At 50.9% G+C, this 16,407-nt stretch overlaps 1 protein-coding gene across 2 annotated transcripts in view; it reads left to right on the plus strand.

The window, feature by feature from the left end:
* Positions 1–16,407, plus strand: part of LOC140388192 (chloride anion exchanger-like) — a 226,603-nt gene that overhangs the window by 31,620 nt on the left and 178,576 nt on the right. For both annotated transcript variants that reach the window (XM_072471963.1, XM_072471964.1), the window contains exon 6: positions 450–602. In XM_072471963.1, coding sequence (XP_072328064.1) covers positions 450–602 — 153 coding nt within the window. The remainder of the gene's footprint in view (positions 1–449; positions 603–16,407) is intronic.

The following is a 16,407-nucleotide window of genomic DNA, read 5'->3' on the forward strand; positions in this document are numbered from 1 at the left end:
AGGGTGTGGGCTTGGTAGGCTGGGCCAGCATTTATTGCCCATCTTTAATTGTCCTTGAGGGGGCAGTTAAGAGTCAACCACATTGCTGTAGACCTGGAGTCACATGTAGGCCAGACTGGGTAAGGACGGCAGATTTCCTTCCCTAAAGGACATTAGTGAACCAGATGGATCATTACAACAACCAGCAATGGTTTCATGGTCATCATTAGACTTTTCATTCCAGATTTTAATTGAATTCAAATTTCACCATCTGCCGTGGTGGGATTTGAACCTGGATTCCCACAGCATTACTTTGGGTCTCTGGTATACTAGTCCAGTGACAACCACTATGCCACCACCTCCCCATATTTAATCAAGTAGGAAGAGATGACTAAGTAAACAAATTATAATTGTAACTTAAAGCATTATGTTTGTAAATTAAACAAAATATATATGTTATGCTCTTTTAGACACTGAAGTACATTATCAATCATATAACGGAGACAAACATCGCTGACCTCGTCATTTCACTCATCATTATGGCAGTTGTATTTATTGTGAAAGAAATAAATGATCGATTCAAGTCAAAGCTCCCTGTGCCAATCCCTATTGAGGTTATAATGGTGAGTAGGGAGCATTTGATCCACAAATATGTTGTAATACAAAGGGACTCTTGATCCCATTGATAGGTATGAAAACGAGGAGATCACGCAGCATTCAAGACGTCTCATGGCACAGTAGGGAGCATCCCTGCCTCTGAGCCAGAAGCTCTGGTTCGAGTCCTTCCCCAGGACTTGATGGCCAAGGAATGTGCGCTTATAATGTGGACAAATAGGCTGTGTATCAACCTGAAAATCCTTCCAACAGACCAATGGCGGGTGGCAAGAATGGGAGAGACAACCGGTCACCTATGCTTGATCTGGAGATACGCCCCTCAAGCTGAGAGTCTCGAGTGACCTGTTCCAGGATTAATCAGTTGTGGAAAGATATCACAGTGGTGAGCACTGTTGCTTCACAATGCCAAAGTCCCAGGTTTGATTCCCGGCTTGGGTCACTATGTGTGTGGAGTCTGCACGTTCTCCCCGTTTCTGCATGGGTTTCCTTCGGGTTTCCTCCCACAGTCCAAAGCTGTGCTGTGAGGTAATTTGGACATTCTGAATTCTCCCTCAGTGTACCCGAACAGGCGCCGGAATGTGGCGACTAGTGACTTTTCACAGTAACTTCATTGCAGTGTTAATGTAAGCCTACTTGTGACAATAAAGATTGTTATTATTATTAAATGGACTAAACACTGCCTTAGTGAAACCACTAGGTACGAGAAGAGAATTGGATGGATTGGATACAGCATTCAGGACGATCATGGCTGATCTCTATCTTATTCCATTAACTTTCAAATGTTCTGTAACCTTTATTACTCTTGTTTAACAAAAATCGAGCTATTTCAATGTTGCAATTTTCAACTTGACCACCAGTTTTTTGGCAGGAGCTCGACTGACATTTCTGTGACAAAGTATTTTTTGATATCGCCCCTGAACTAACTAACCCCCAACGAGACAAGATAGCATCCACCCTATCAAATCCTTTAATCATCTTAGACATCTCAATTAAACCATCCCTTAACCATCTAATACTAAAGGGAATAGAAACATTATGCAATGTCTTCATAATTTGAATATTTAAAACACTGTATCATTCTGATCAATCTGCACACACTCCAAGGGCTTCCTGAGGTGCAGTGTTCCAGTTAGGGTTCAAATAGAGCTCTGTACGAATAGAATTAAACTCCCATCCCTTTGTACTCCAGCCCCCTTGAGATAGGTGAATCCGAGATTGATGGGGCTCTGACAGAGATGTTTAAATGTTCACTGGTGCCAGATGACTGAAGGATAGTTAATGTGGTACTTTTATTCAAGGAGGATATTGATCAGCTAGGGAAGTGGACTGAGAAATGGCAAATGGAGTTCAATATAGATAAGTATGCAGTGTTACATTTTGGAAAGTCAAATCAAGATAGGACTTTCATGGTGAATAACGGTAGGACCTTAGGGAGTATCGTGGAACAGAGGGATCTTGAAGTTCAGGTGCACGGTTCTCTAAAGGTGGAGTCACAGGTAGATCGAGCAGTGAAGAAGGCTTTTGACATGCTGGCCTTCATCAGACAGGGCATTGAGTATAGAAGTTGGGAAGTTATGTTGCAGTTGTACAAGACATTGGTGAGACTGCACCTGGAGTATTGTGTTCAGGTTTGGTCGCCTTGCTATAGAAAATATGTTATTAAGCTGGAGAGAGCAGAAGAGTTTTACAAGGATGTTGCCAGGACTCAAGGGACTGAGTTATAGGGAAAGATTGGACAGGCTGGGATCTTTTTTCTTTGGATCCTAGGAGATTGAGGGGTGATGTTATAGAGAAGTATAAGATCGTGAGAGGCATGGATAGAGTGAATGCACTCAGTCTTTTTCAAAGGGTTGGGGAATTGAGAACTAGAGGGCATTGGTTTAAGTTAAGGGGGAAAGAATTCATGGGAACCTGATGCGCAACATTTTATGTGGAATGTATGTGGAATGAGCTATCGGAGGAAGTAGTTGAGGCTGGGACATTGACAACATTTAAAAGGCATTTGGATAGGAAAGGTTTAGAGGGATATGGGCTAAATGCAGGCAAATGGGGTTGACTTAGATGGGCTTTTCGGTTGGCATGGACCAGTTTGGGCCGAAGGACCTGTCTCCGTGCCGTAGATTCTATAATGTGGAGATGCTGGCGTTGGACTAGGGTGGGCACAACACCAGGTTAAAGTCCAATAGGTTTCTTTGGAATCACTAGCTTTTGGAGTGCAGCTTCTTCCTCAGGTGAATCACCTGATGAAAGTGCTGCGTTCCGAAAGCTAGTGATTCCAAATAAACCTGGTAGATTCTATGATTCAATGAGGTCAGCAGGGATAAGCCAGGTAATTACAGACCAGTTAGTCTAATGTCAGTGATAGGGAAATTCTTGAAAACATTTATTTTTTAAAGTATTTTTCCAATTAAGGGGCAATTCATATCTTTGACACATCCAGAGTGGGAATTGGAACTTGGTAATTTGATGCAGTGAGGTAATTCGGTGTGGAGTGGGAGAAGGTGCTTTTTCCCTACCGTTTTGTTCTCTTTCTTCTGGGCTGTAACTGTTAATCTGCAGGGAGAGAACCAGAGAGCATCCTGAGAAGGTAAGTGATTTTTATTTTATTTTTATTACCGTTTTAAATTGTGCGTGTGTGTGGGGGGAGGGGGGACTGTAAGTGACATCACAGTAAAGCTGTGACCTGATTGGCTGGTTGGGAATCTGTTAAATTTGAAAAAAAAGTAATATTGCAAAAAAAAAAATCTAATTGATGAACTAGATAGGGGAGTAACTAAACCTGAGAGCAGAGATCGGTATTTAGCATTTAATGTTACAGTAAAAATCATCTAGCGTCAGGGCCATATAGTTAATTGTAACTCAATCTACCAATAATTCAAGTGTTTATTTTAAATTAATTAACTAATGCTTAAAATAAACACTTGAATTATTGGTAGATTGAGTTACAATTAACTATATGGCCAGCGGGAGACGGAGGAGCAGACAGATTTTGGAAAGGAGTAAAAGGTTGTTGTGATAGGAGACTTTAACTTCCCCAATATTGACTGGGACTCACTTAGTGCTAGGAGCTTGGATGGGGCAGAGTTTGTAAGGAGCATCCAGGAGGGCTTCTTAAAACAATATGTAGATAGTCCAACTAGGGAAGGGGCTATACTGGACCTGGTATTGGGGAATGAGCCTGGCCAGGTGGTAGAAGTTTCAGTAGGGGAGCATTTTGGGAACAGTGACCACAATTCAGTAAGTTTTAAAGTGCTGGTGGACAAGGATAAGAGTGGTCCTGGGTGAATGTTCTAAATTGGTGGAAGGCGGAGATTTAAAAAGAGCGGGAGCTGCGAGTCGGAGCGGAGATTTAAAAAGAGCGGGAGCTGCGAGTCGGAGCGGAGACTTAAAAAGCGCAGGAGCTGCGAGTCAGAGCGGAGATTTAAAAAGAGCGGGAGCTGCGAGTCTGAGCGGAGATTTAAAAAGCGCGGGAGCTGCGAGTCGGAGCGGAGATTTAAGAAGATCGCGGCCTCGTTTTGGGAGCCGTTCGGAGGAGGAGCAGTCTCTGTCAGGGCGAGAACCTGAGAACATCTAAGACCCTCAGAAGGTAAGAAGGTAAGTAAGTGATTTTTACTCATTTTTACTTTTATTACCTTTTCAAATTGTGTGTGTGGGGGGGGGGGGGAAACTGAAGTGACATCACAGAAAAGCTGTGACCTGAGTGGCTGGTTGGGAATCTACACTAAATTTAAAATATTAAGCATTGGTAACTAATTAAACATAATTAATTTAGAGGGGTATCTAAGCCAGAGATCGGAGAGTACTATATTTAGCTTTCACATTTATAGTAGAAATCTAGTGCTAGGAAACAGATAGTTAACAGTAACCTTTAAAACACATTGAGGACGGTGAACTTGACCTCATCCTGTGCGAGGCTGAGTCTCATCCAGCTGAAAATGGTGTTCCAGGTACACCTCGCGAAGGCTAAAATGAGTTTGATTTTTTGAAGGAGTGGATGATAGATGTGATCGGTGTCTGGGAGGCCTGGCACATCATGTTCTGGTCATGTTCGATGCTGGCCGACTTGTGGAGGTTTTTTTTGAGACAATGTCGGCAATCCTGAACATTGGGTAGGAGCCTTGCCCATTGGTGGCGGGTTTAGGGTTTTGGCTGTGCCGGAACTCCGGATGCGGCGGGGGACAGACATCCTGGCCTTTGCCTCACTAGTGGCAAGGAGGCGGATCCTCATGGGATGGAGGTTTGCTCCACTGCCAATCACTCTGGTGTGGCTGGGTGACTTAGAACATAGAACATAGAACGATACAGCGCAGTACAGGCCCTTCGGCCCACGAAGTTGCACCGAAACAAAAGCCATCTAACCTACACTATGCCATTATCATCCATATGTTTATCCAATAAACTTTTAAATGCCCTCAATGTTGGCGAGTTCACTACTGTTGCAGGTAGGGCATTCCACGGCCTCACTACTCTTTGCGTAAAGAACCTACCTCTGACCTCTGTCAAGAAGGCATACGGCATGCTTGCCTTCATTGGCCGGGGCATTGAGTATAAGAATTGGCAAGTCATGTTGCAGCTGTATAGAACCTTAGTTAGGCCACACTTGGAGTATAGTGTTCAATTCTGGTCGCCACACTACCAGAAGGATGTGGAGGCTTTAGAGAGGGTGCAGAAGAGATTTACCAGAATGTTGCCTGGTATGGAGGGCATAAGCTATGAGGAGCGATTGAATAAACTCGGTTTGTTCTCACTGGAACGAAGGAGGTTGAGGGGCGACCTGATAGAGGTATACAAAATTATGAGGGGCATAGACAGAGTGGATAGTCAGAGGCTTTTCCCCAGGGTAGAGGGGTCAATTACTAGGGGGCATAGGTTTAAGGTGAGAGGGGCAAAGTTTAGAGTAGATGTACGAGGCAAGTTTTTTACGCAGAGGGTAGTGGGTGCCTGGAACTCACTACCGGAGGAGGTAGTGGAGGCAGGGACGATAGGGACATTTAAGGGGCATCTTGACAAATATATGAATAGGATGGGAATAGAAGGATACGGACCCAGGAAGTGTAGAAGATTGTAGTTTAGTCGGGCAGTATGGTCGGCACGGGCTTGGAGGGCCGAAGGGCCTGTTCCTGTGCTGTACATTTCTTTGTTCTTTCTTTGTTCTTATATCTATTACCCCTCAGTAACTTGATAGGAGTTTTTGCACCGCAAAGGTTAAGTTTACCATGAGAGGGTCAGTGGAAGGGTTTTACCGCATTTGGATGCTATTTATATTGTACTTTAAAGGGCTGGTCACTGTCAGCTGTAGGAAATGGGGGAACAGGGTCGGTGGGTGGGATTCAGTAACTAAGTTTTATTGTTGTAAAGGAAGGGAGAGTGGGGAGGGACTCTTACTGTTTAATTATTATTCTGTGTTTTTATAGGTTTTGGGTTAAAATTGTTAAAGTTTTTTAATAAAAATATATTAAGGGGCGCTATCTGATGGAAACGTTTCTAAGTGTAATTCGTGGCTGGTTTTGTTGGGAGTTTCCCGCCCATTCTGCCGGCAATTTCCCCACCTCTATCTAATGACACTTGGCACGTGATTTAACGGCTGTGTTGCTTGAGTGAGAGCACAAAGCAGCCGTTAGATCACAGGTGAGGTCAAAATCAGGAACCGCGCCGGGCATCAATTGATTTGTGATCTAACCGGCCTGCTCCCGTTGACTAAATCAGGATCCCGCCATGGCTTGAAAACAATAATCACCATTTAAAGACAACCTCCATACAAATAACAGAACGCCTATCTAACAGCCTCCCATGATCTAACCGCCTCTCCAATTGCAGGCGCAAACTACAACTTTTAAAAAAAGGTGGACCTGGTGGAATGGCTGCTGCAGGGGTCCAAGGAGGTGAATAGCCATCTTCGCTCCCAGGCAATGAGCCCAGGGGCACTGGGGTTGCTGTCCCAGTGCTCGGGGTGGGGGCGGGGGAGAAGAGAGTGGGAGAGCCCGAGGGAAGGGGACACCCTCGGTCGGGGAGGGCCACAATTGGTGGGGGGTCACCCCTGGGTTGGGAGGGGGTGGGTGTCTTGGCGCCCGTGGGCCTGCCATGACAAGGGCAACCCCAGACCCTACCTGTCTGTCCCACCGACCACTCATAACTCCCACTGACCGTGGAGGCTTCTGGCTGTGTGACTGAAGGCAATTGCTCATAGGGAAGTGACAATTGTAGATAAGTGAGCACTTCACACATCCCAAGTGGATTCCCGTGGGTAGGCGTGCCATGTAGTATTTGAGGGTTATTGCTGGGCATCCCAAACAGACCGTGTTTGGGGTTTCCACTCCCTAAACATCCAGCTCCTGGGCGACCACCACATGAAGATCATGCACATGTGTGTGCGCTTCCCATGGAGTGTGCACGACAGCTACATCCTGGAGCAGTCAGACATCCCCGGCCTCTTCGAGGACCACCCCAGGATGGCCAGTTGACCGTTGGAGGATAAGGAGTACCCGCTGAGGACCTGGCAAATGTCGCTAGTATGGAGGACGGAGACCAATGCGGAGGCCAGGTACAACAAGGCCCATGTGGCCACCTGAGCTCTCATTGAGCAGTGCATCGGACTGCTCAGAATGCGGTTCCAATGTCTCGACTGCTCTGGTGGTGCCCTGCAGTACACCGCCCGGAGGTTCGCTCGCTTTGTGGTGGTCTGTGGTGCCCTCAACAACCTGGCGCAGCAGTGGGGCAACATGCTGGAGGTTCAAGAAGAGGAACTTGTGGCTATCTCCAATGAGGACGGGGAGGCGCCGGACCAGGAGGGGCTAGAGGACAAGCCCAGAGAGGATATGCAGGACCAGACAGAGGATGTGGCAGCGATTGAGGGTCCGGCAAGCCCAGAGGGCCAGGGAGGCCCTCATCCTTGTCTGCTTCACATAGGACGTGACCTCCATTCCCCTTCAACCCTGTTCCCATGGGTAGGCGTTCCATGTAGTATTTGGGGGTTATTGCTGGGCATCCCAAACAGACCGTGATGCCTGGACACTGCAGGAAGCAACATCACGGACGCAGCAGTCCATATCCGAACACCCAGGGGCTAGGCCTCAGGCTGGGGACATTTCCGCGGCCAGAGGGTGTATGTGTGCAGTGGGGAGGGGACCTGCGCCTGGTCTAGGTAACGTCACGTGCGGGTGTCTGGGGTCTGGTGACCAGGGTCCCCCGCTGCAGCTTGGTGTGTATGGGCAGGGCATGTTGGATGGTAGGAGATGGGGAGGGGGGGAGCAATGGGGGAATGGTGGGTCCAATGGTGGAAGGCACCATTGGTTGTCAGTCTCACACCCGCTCCAATTCTTGATAGATATTGCACAGGATGGATGGTATCCTGGACCCTGCAGAAAATGCCGTTGTGGTGCTGCTGGCAGGCCTGGTAGCCAGACGTCGGAGAAGTCTGCGGCAGCAGTATCAACAGAGACTCAAGGCGGCGGCCCATGTGCAGAGCCCTGCCCCACACACTGACGACCCAGCCACCCATCGGGCCAGGAAGGCTGGCGACAGCCAAAGGTGTATAGGTATCACCGGTCTTTCGAACAGACTACGGACAGTGTGTGCCGCAGGAGACTGCGCATCAACAAGGGAATGGTGCAGCACCTGTGCTATATCCTTGCAGATGTGGAGGAGAAGGATACCTGCTCCCGGTGGCCGTCAAAGTCACAGCAGCCCTGAACCGTTACACCTCTGGATCATTCCAGGACTCGAGTGGGGACTTGTGTGGCATTTCACAAGCTACAGCCCACAAGCGTATCCGAGAAGTCATGGACGCCCTTTTTGCCTGGGCAGCGAACCAAATAAACTTTGTAAGAAGTCTTACAACACCAGGTTAAAGTCCAAAAGGTTTGTTTCAAATCACTAGCTTTCGGAGCACTGCTCCTTCCTCAGGTGAATGAAGAGGTATGATCCAGAAACATACATATCGACAAAGTCAAAGATGCAAGACAATGATTTGAATGCGAGCATTTGCAGGTAATTAACTCTTTACAGATCCAGAGATAGGGGTAACCCCAGGTTAAAGAGGTGTCAATTGTCTCAAGCCAGGACAGTTGGTAGGATTTTGCAAGCCCAGGGCAGATGGTGGGAGGGTGAATGTAATGCGACATGAATCCAAGGTCCCGGTTGAGGCCGTACTCATGTGTGCGGAACTTGGCTGTAGGTTTCTGCTCGGCGATTTTGCGTTGTCGCGCGTGCTGAAGGCCGCCTTGGAGAACGCTTACCCGGAGATCAGAGGCTGAGTGCCCTTGACTGAACAAAGAACAAAGAAAAATTACAGCACAGGAACAGACCCTTCGGCCCTCCAAGCCTGCGCTGATCCAGATCCTCTAAAACTGTCGCCTATTTTCTAAGGATCTTTATCCCTCTGCTCCCTGCCAATTCATGTATCTGTCTAGATACCTCTTAAATGATGCTATCGTGCCCGCCTCTACCACCTCCGCTGGCAATGCGTTCCAGGCACCCACCACCCTCTGCTTCAAGAACTTTCTACACATATCTCCCTCAAACATTTCCCCTCTCACCTTGAAGACCCATTATTAAGACTCACGAGACCCCTAGTAATTGACCCCTCTACTCTGGGGAAAAGCCTCTGACTATCCACTCTATCTATGCCCCTCATAATTTTGTGGACCTCTATCAGGTCGCCCCTCAACCTCCGTCGTTCCAGTGAGAACAAACCGAGGTTATTCAACCGCTCCTCATAGCTAATGCCCTCCATACCAGGCAACATTCTGGTAAATCTCTTCTGCACCCTCTCTAAAGCCTCCACATCCTTCTGGTAGTGTGGCGACCAGAATTGAACACTATACTCCAAAAACAGAACACTATACTCCAAAAACTGACAAACAGGAAACCTTAGTCCTCGTCCTGCTGAATAATTGCATAGTTGTAAAATACGGAATTGATTCCTAAGCAAATTATATAACAGTGCCCATCACAAATCAGGGGCGAGATTCTCCGACCCCCCGCCGTGTCGGAGAATCGCCGGGGGCTGGCATGAATCCCGCCCCCGTCGGTTGCCGAATTCTCCGGCACCGGATATTCGGCGGGGGTGGGAATCGCGCCGCGCCAGATGGCGGGCCCCCCCCGCTCGATTCTCCGGCCTGGATGGGCCGAAGTCCCGCCGCTAAAATGCCTGTCCCGCTGGCGTAAATTAAACCACCGACCTTACCGGCGGGACAAGGCAGCGCGGGCAGGCTCCGGGGTCCTGGGGGGGTGCGGGGCGATCTGGCCCCGGGGGGTGCCCCCACGGTGGCCTGGCCCGCGATCGGGGCCCACCGATCCGCGGGCGGGCCTGTGCCGTGGGGACACTCTTTCCACCATGGCGGAGGCAGAAGAGACTCCCTCCACTGCGCATGCATGGGAAGCTGTCAGCGGCCGCTGATGCTCCCGCGCATGCGCCGCCCGGAGATGTCATTTCCGCGCCAGCTGGCGGGGCACCAAAGGCCTTTTTCGCCAGCTGGCGGGGCGGAAATTCGTTCGGCGCCGACCTAGCCCCTTAAGGTTGGGGCTCGGCCCCCAAAGATGCGGAGCATTCCGCACCTTTGGGGCAGCGCGATGCCCGTCTGATTTGCGCCGTTTTGGGCGCCAGATGGCGGACATCGCGGCGTTTCCGGAGAATTTCGCCCCAGTTCTGAAAATCACTCTTGTGGTTTTAATGATTGAATATTGCTCAACATCATTCAAATATTTCATTTCTCTTTCAAAATAGCTGGAGTGTAAACTATTTATTAACCAACCATGAAAGCAGGGAAGGGTACTGTTCTAGCCTCTACAATTGGAACAAACAATCTCTCACCTGTCTCCAAAACTAAATTGGAAAAACTTTCAATAAAAGTGAGCAAACATGCCCTTCCCTCAACCAAGTCTCTGTAATAGCAATAACATCATACTCCCAGGTACTAATCCAAGCCCTAAATTCATCTGCCTTACCTACTACACTTCTTGCATAAAACAAATGCACCTCGGACCACCAGTCCATTTGCGTTCATCATCTGCTCCCTGCCTACTCATCCCCTTAGTCACGCTGACTTCATGATCTAGTTCCTTACAGGCTTTAGCTATGAGGAGCGGTTGAATAAACTCAGTTTGTTCTCACTGGAACGAAGTAGGTTGAGGGGCGACCTGATAGAGGTCTACAAAATTATGAGGGGCATAGACAGAGTGGATAGTCAGAGGCTTTTCCCCGGGGTAGAGGGGTCAATTACTAGGGGGCATAGGTTTAAGGTGAGAGGGGCAAAGATGTAGATGTACGAGGCAAGTTTTTTACACAGAGGGTAGTGGGTGCCTGGAACTCGCTGCCGGAGGAGGTGGTGGAAGCAGGGACGATAGTGACATTTAAGGGGTGTGGTGGTATGTATTAGGGGTAATACGGTACATCATGAATGCCGAGGAGCTATTGGAGGACAGATGCTGGGTCCCGATTGGATCTGCCGCCTACTGGGCTCCACCCAGATAGGCGGGGTATAAGAACCCGTTTTACTCCCCGCAGCTGCATTCTGTGACTGAGCTGCTGGGGAACAAGTCTGAACAAGTCTGCTCAATAAAGCCTCGATTGAAGTTCTTTACGTCTCGCCTCGTGTGTGATCGATGGTGCTACAATTTATTGAGCAGACTTAAAAAGGAATATGGAGCTCCGGATCGCCCGGAGTGCCTGCAAATCGGCCCCCAAGCAGCTAACGCAACATCGGCGTTTAAGCACTGGCTGGCGTGCTTTGAGGGATACCTCCGAAAGGCCCCGGCAGACCAACAGAAGACCAGAATATGCAGGTCCTGCATTCCAGGGTGAGTCCCGAAATCTACTCACTCATCGAGGGCGCGGAAGGATTCCCAGCGGCGATCAACTTGCTGAAGGAGATCTACATTAGGCCCGTCAACCAGGTCTACGCATGCTACCAGCTCGCGACGATACGACAAATCCCCGGGGAATCGCTAGACAAATTCTTCAATGCTCTAACGATCCTTGGACAAAACTGCAACTGCCCAGCGGTTACGGCGAGCGAACATACGGACCTCCTGATCAGAGACGCTTACGTAGCAGGTTTGGCATCGTCACAAATTCGCCAGAGATTTTTAGAGAAAGACTCTCTCGGACTCACAGAGGTACGGGCCCTTGCAGCCTCCCTCGACGTGGTCTCCCAAAACACCCGCGCCCATGCCCCCGACCGCGCTGCAGCCCCTTGGGCTCCGTAGACCCCCGCTGCGACCGACCCCCCGGCACCCCCCACCCCACCGCAAGCGTGCGCAGCCAGAATCCCAGACCACCCGGGGGGGCCCCGCTGCTATTTTTGCGGGCAGCCAAAACACCCCCGCCAGTGCTGCGCGGCTCGCTCGGCCACCTGCAAAAGCTGCGGTAAAAAGGGGCACTACGCAGCGGTGTGCCAGTCCCGCTGGGTCGCTGCTATCTCCGGGGAAAAAACGGGACCACGGACTCAACCCCCCCAGCGACCCACGGGCGGCCAACGGGCGCCTCCATTTTGGGCCCCGGACACCACCAGGGGGGGGGGCGGGCGCTGCCATCTTACTACCCACGGGCCGCGTGCGATCCACGGGAGCGGCCATTTTGTCCACCTCCGGCCACGTGCGACCCATGGGAGCGGCCATTTTGTCCACCCCCGACCGCGTGCGATCCATGGACGCTGCTATCTTGGCTGACAGGCAAGGACCCCAGCATGGACGGCTCCACACTGCCTGAAGACAACGATCTGATGCACCAACCACGTTTGGCATCGGTGACCCTCGACCAGTCGCGGCCCCGGACGCTCCAGACGACAACGACAAAGGTGCTGGTGAATGGGCACGAGACGCCGTGTTTGATTGACTCGGGGAGCACGGAGAGTTTTATTCACCCGGACACGGTAAAACGCTGTTCCCTTGTAATTCGGCCAAGCACCCAAATATTTTTCCTGTCGGCGGTGTCCCACTCCGTTGCAATCAAAGGGTTCTGCATCGCAAACCTAACGGTGCAGGGGAGAGAGTTCAAAAATTACCGGCTGTATGTCCTTCCCCACCTCTGCGCTCCCACCCTCCTGGTGTTGGACTTCCAATGCAACCTCCAGAGCTTAACATTCAAATTTGGCGGCCCTATACCCCCACTGACTATCTGTGGCCTCGCGACGCTCAAGGTCGAACCACCCTCCTTGTTTGCGAACCTCACCCCGGATTGCAAACCCGTCGCCACTAGGAGTAGACGGTACAGCACCCAGGACCGGATGTTTATCAGGTCCGAAGTCCAGCGGCTGCTGAAGGAAGGCATAATCCAGGCCAGCAATAATCCCTGGAGAGCCCAGGTGGTAGTAGTGAAGACAGGGGAGAAGCAAAGGATGGTCGTAGACTACAGTCAGACCATCAACAGGTACACGCAGCTAGATGCGTACCCTCTTCCCCGCATATCCGACATGGTCAATCGGATTGCACAGCACAAGGTCTTCTCCACCGTGGACCTTAAGTCCGCCTACCACCAGCTCCCCATTCGCCCCGGTGACCGCAAGTACACTGCCTTCGAAGCAGACAGGCGGCTATACCACTTCTTAAGGGTTCCATTCGGTGTCACGAACGGAGTCTCGGTCTTCCAACGGGAGATGGACCAAATGGTCGACCAGCACGGTTTAGGGGCCACATTCCCGTACCTCGACAACGTCACCATCTGCGGCCACGATCAGCAGGACCACGACGCCAACCTCCGCAAATTCCTCCAGACCGCTAACACCCTCAACCTCACCTACAACGAGGAAAAATGCGTGTTTAGCACCGACCGTCTAGCCATCCTTGGCTACGTAGTGCGTAATGGAGTGATAGGCCCCGACCCTGAACGCATGCGCCCCCTCATGGAGTTCCCTCTCCCCCACTGTGCCAAAGCCCTGAAATGCTGCCTGGGCTTCTTTTCTTATTACGCCCAGTGGGTTCCTCAATACGCAGACAAGGCCCACCCACTAATCCAGTCCACTACTTTTCCCCTGTCGACAGAGGCCCGCCAGGCCTTCAGCCGCATCAAAGCGGATATCGCAAAGGCCACGATGCGCGCCATCGACGAGTCCCTCCCCTTCCAAGTCGAGAGCGACACTTCCGACGTAGCTCTGGCGGCCACTCTCAACCAAGCGGGCAGACCCGTGGTTTTTTTCTCCCGGACCCTCCACGCTTCAGAAATTCACCACTTCTCAGTAGAAAAGGAGGCCCAAGTCATAGTGGAAGATGTGCGACATTGGAGGCATTACCTGGCCGGTAGGAGATTCACTCTCCTCACTGACCAACTGTCGGTAGCCTTCATGTTCGATAATGCACAGCGGGGCAAGATAAAAAACGACAAGATCCTGCGGTGGAGGATCGAACTCTCCACCTACAATTATGAGATCTTGTATCGTCCCGGAAAGCAGAATGAGCCGCCCGATGCCCTATCTCACGGGACTTGTGCCAATACACAAGTGGACCGTCTCCAAGCCCTCCACGAGGATCTCTGCCACCCGGGGGTCACTCATTTCTATCACTTCATAAAGGCCCGCAACCTCCCGTACTCCGTTGAGGAGGTCTGTACAGTCACCAGGAACTGCCAAATCTGCGCAGAATGCAAACCGCATTTTTTCAGGCCAGATAGAGCGCACCTGATAAAGGCTTCCCGTCCCTTTGAACGCCTCAGTTTGGACTTCAAAGGCCCCCTCCCCTCCACCGATCGCAACACGTACTTTCTTAACGTCGTTGACGAATACTCTCGTTTCCCCTTCGCCATCCCCTGCCCCGACATGACCGCGGCCACGGTCATTAAAGCCCTATGCACCATCTTTACACTGTTCGGTTTCCCCGCCTACATCCATAGCAAGAGGGGGTCCTCCTTCATGAGTGACGAGCTGCGTCAATTCCTGCTCAGCAAGGGCATAGCCTCGAGCAGGACGACCAGCTACAACCCCCGGGGGAACGGGCAGGTCGAGAGGGAGAATGGAACGGTCTGGAAGACCGTCCTACTGGCCCTACGGTCTAGGAGTCTCCCAACTTCCCGCTGGCAGGAAGTACTCCCGGTTGCCCTTTATTCTATCCGGTCCCTGCTGTGCACCACCACGAACCAAACGCCGCACAAGCGCCTCCTTGTCTTCCCTAAGAGGTCTGCTTCTGGAACGTCACTTCCGACCTGGCTGGCAGCCCCTGGACCCATTCTGCTCCGGAAACATGTGCGGGCGCACAAATCAGACCCACTGGTGGAGAAGGTACATCTACTCCACGCAAACCCGCAGTACGCCTACGTGGCGTACCCAGACGGCTGACAGGACACGGTCTCTCTGCGGGACCTGGCGCCCGCCGGAGCTTCCCACACACCCCCAACACCACTCCCGCCGGTGCACCCCACAGCCACCCCCTTCCCGGGGGGATCGGTTCTCCTCCCAGGCCCGTCCAGGAGTAAGGAAACAGAAGGGGACAGCGCGATGCTCCCAGAGTCGACCGGACCCGAGCCAGCACCACCACCACCACCCGGGCTGAGACGATCGGAAAGGGCGACCAGAGCACCATCTCGACTCATCGAATCGACTAAGATGTATATAATTCAGTGGCCCAGTAAAGCGGCATTGTTGTAAATAGTTAACGCTGCTAATCGGGTGAAATGTGAATAATTCAGTGGCCCAGTAAAAGCGGCATGATTGTATACAGTTCAATGGTTAAGGCACCGACCCTGTAAACCCATACCATCCACCACCCCGCCGGGTTCTTTTTTAACAAGGGGAGAATGTGGTGGTATGTATTAGGGGTAATACGGTACACCATGAATGCCGAGGAGCTATTGGAGAACAAATGCTGGATCCCGATGGATCTGCCGCCTACTGGGCTCCACCCAGATAGGCGGGGTATAAGAACCCATTTTACTCACCGCAGCTGCATTCTGTGACTGAGCTGCTGGGGAACAAATCTGAACAAGTCTGCTCAATAAAGCCTCGATTGAAGTTCTTTACGTCTCGCCTCGTGTGTGATCGATGGTGCTACAACTGGCATCTTGACAAATACATGAATAGGATGTGAATAGAGGGATATGGACCCAGGAAGTGTAGAAGATTGTAGTTTAGTCGGGCAGCATGGTCGGCACAGGCTTGGAGGGCCTAAGGGCCTGTTCCTGTGCCGTACATTTCTTTGTTCTTTGTACTGTCCAATAACCTCCTGATTTGGTTCCCATCCCCCTGCCACATTAGTTTAAACCCTCCCCAACAGCGTTAGCAAGGACATTGTCAAGGACATTGGTCCCAGTCCGGCCCAGGGATAGACCATCCAATTTGTAGTAGTCCCACCTCCCCCAGAACCGGTCCCAATGTCCCAAAAATCTGAACCCCTCCCTCCTGCACCTTCTCTCAAGCCACGCATTCATCCTGCCTATTCTTTCATTTCTACTCTGACTACCACGTGGCACTGGTAGAAATCCTGAGATTACTAACTCTGAGGTCCGACTTTTTAACTTAGCTCCTAACTCCCTAAATTCTGTTTGTAGGACCTCATCGCATTTTTTACCTATATCATTAGTGCCTATATGCACCATGACAACTGGCTGTTCACCCTCCTCCTTCAGAATGTTCTGCAGCCTATCTGAGACATCCCTGACCCATGCACCTGGGAGGCAACATACCATTCGGGAGTCCCGTTTTCGACCACAGAACCACCTATCTACTCCCCGTGTGTGCTCGACTCATCGATCGACAGTTCCAACGCGCCACATCAATAAACCGCACCGACGTACTTAGAAGACAAACACTGGACACAACCGACAGAGTATCCTTCGTCGTCCAGTACTTCCCCGGAGCGGAGAAATTACAACATCTTCTTCGCAGCCTT

This window comes from Scyliorhinus torazame, chromosome 13, assembly GCF_047496885.1.
Source record: "Scyliorhinus torazame isolate Kashiwa2021f chromosome 13, sScyTor2.1, whole genome shotgun sequence".
NCBI classification, from domain to species: Eukaryota; Metazoa; Chordata; class Chondrichthyes; order Carcharhiniformes; family Scyliorhinidae; genus Scyliorhinus; species Scyliorhinus torazame.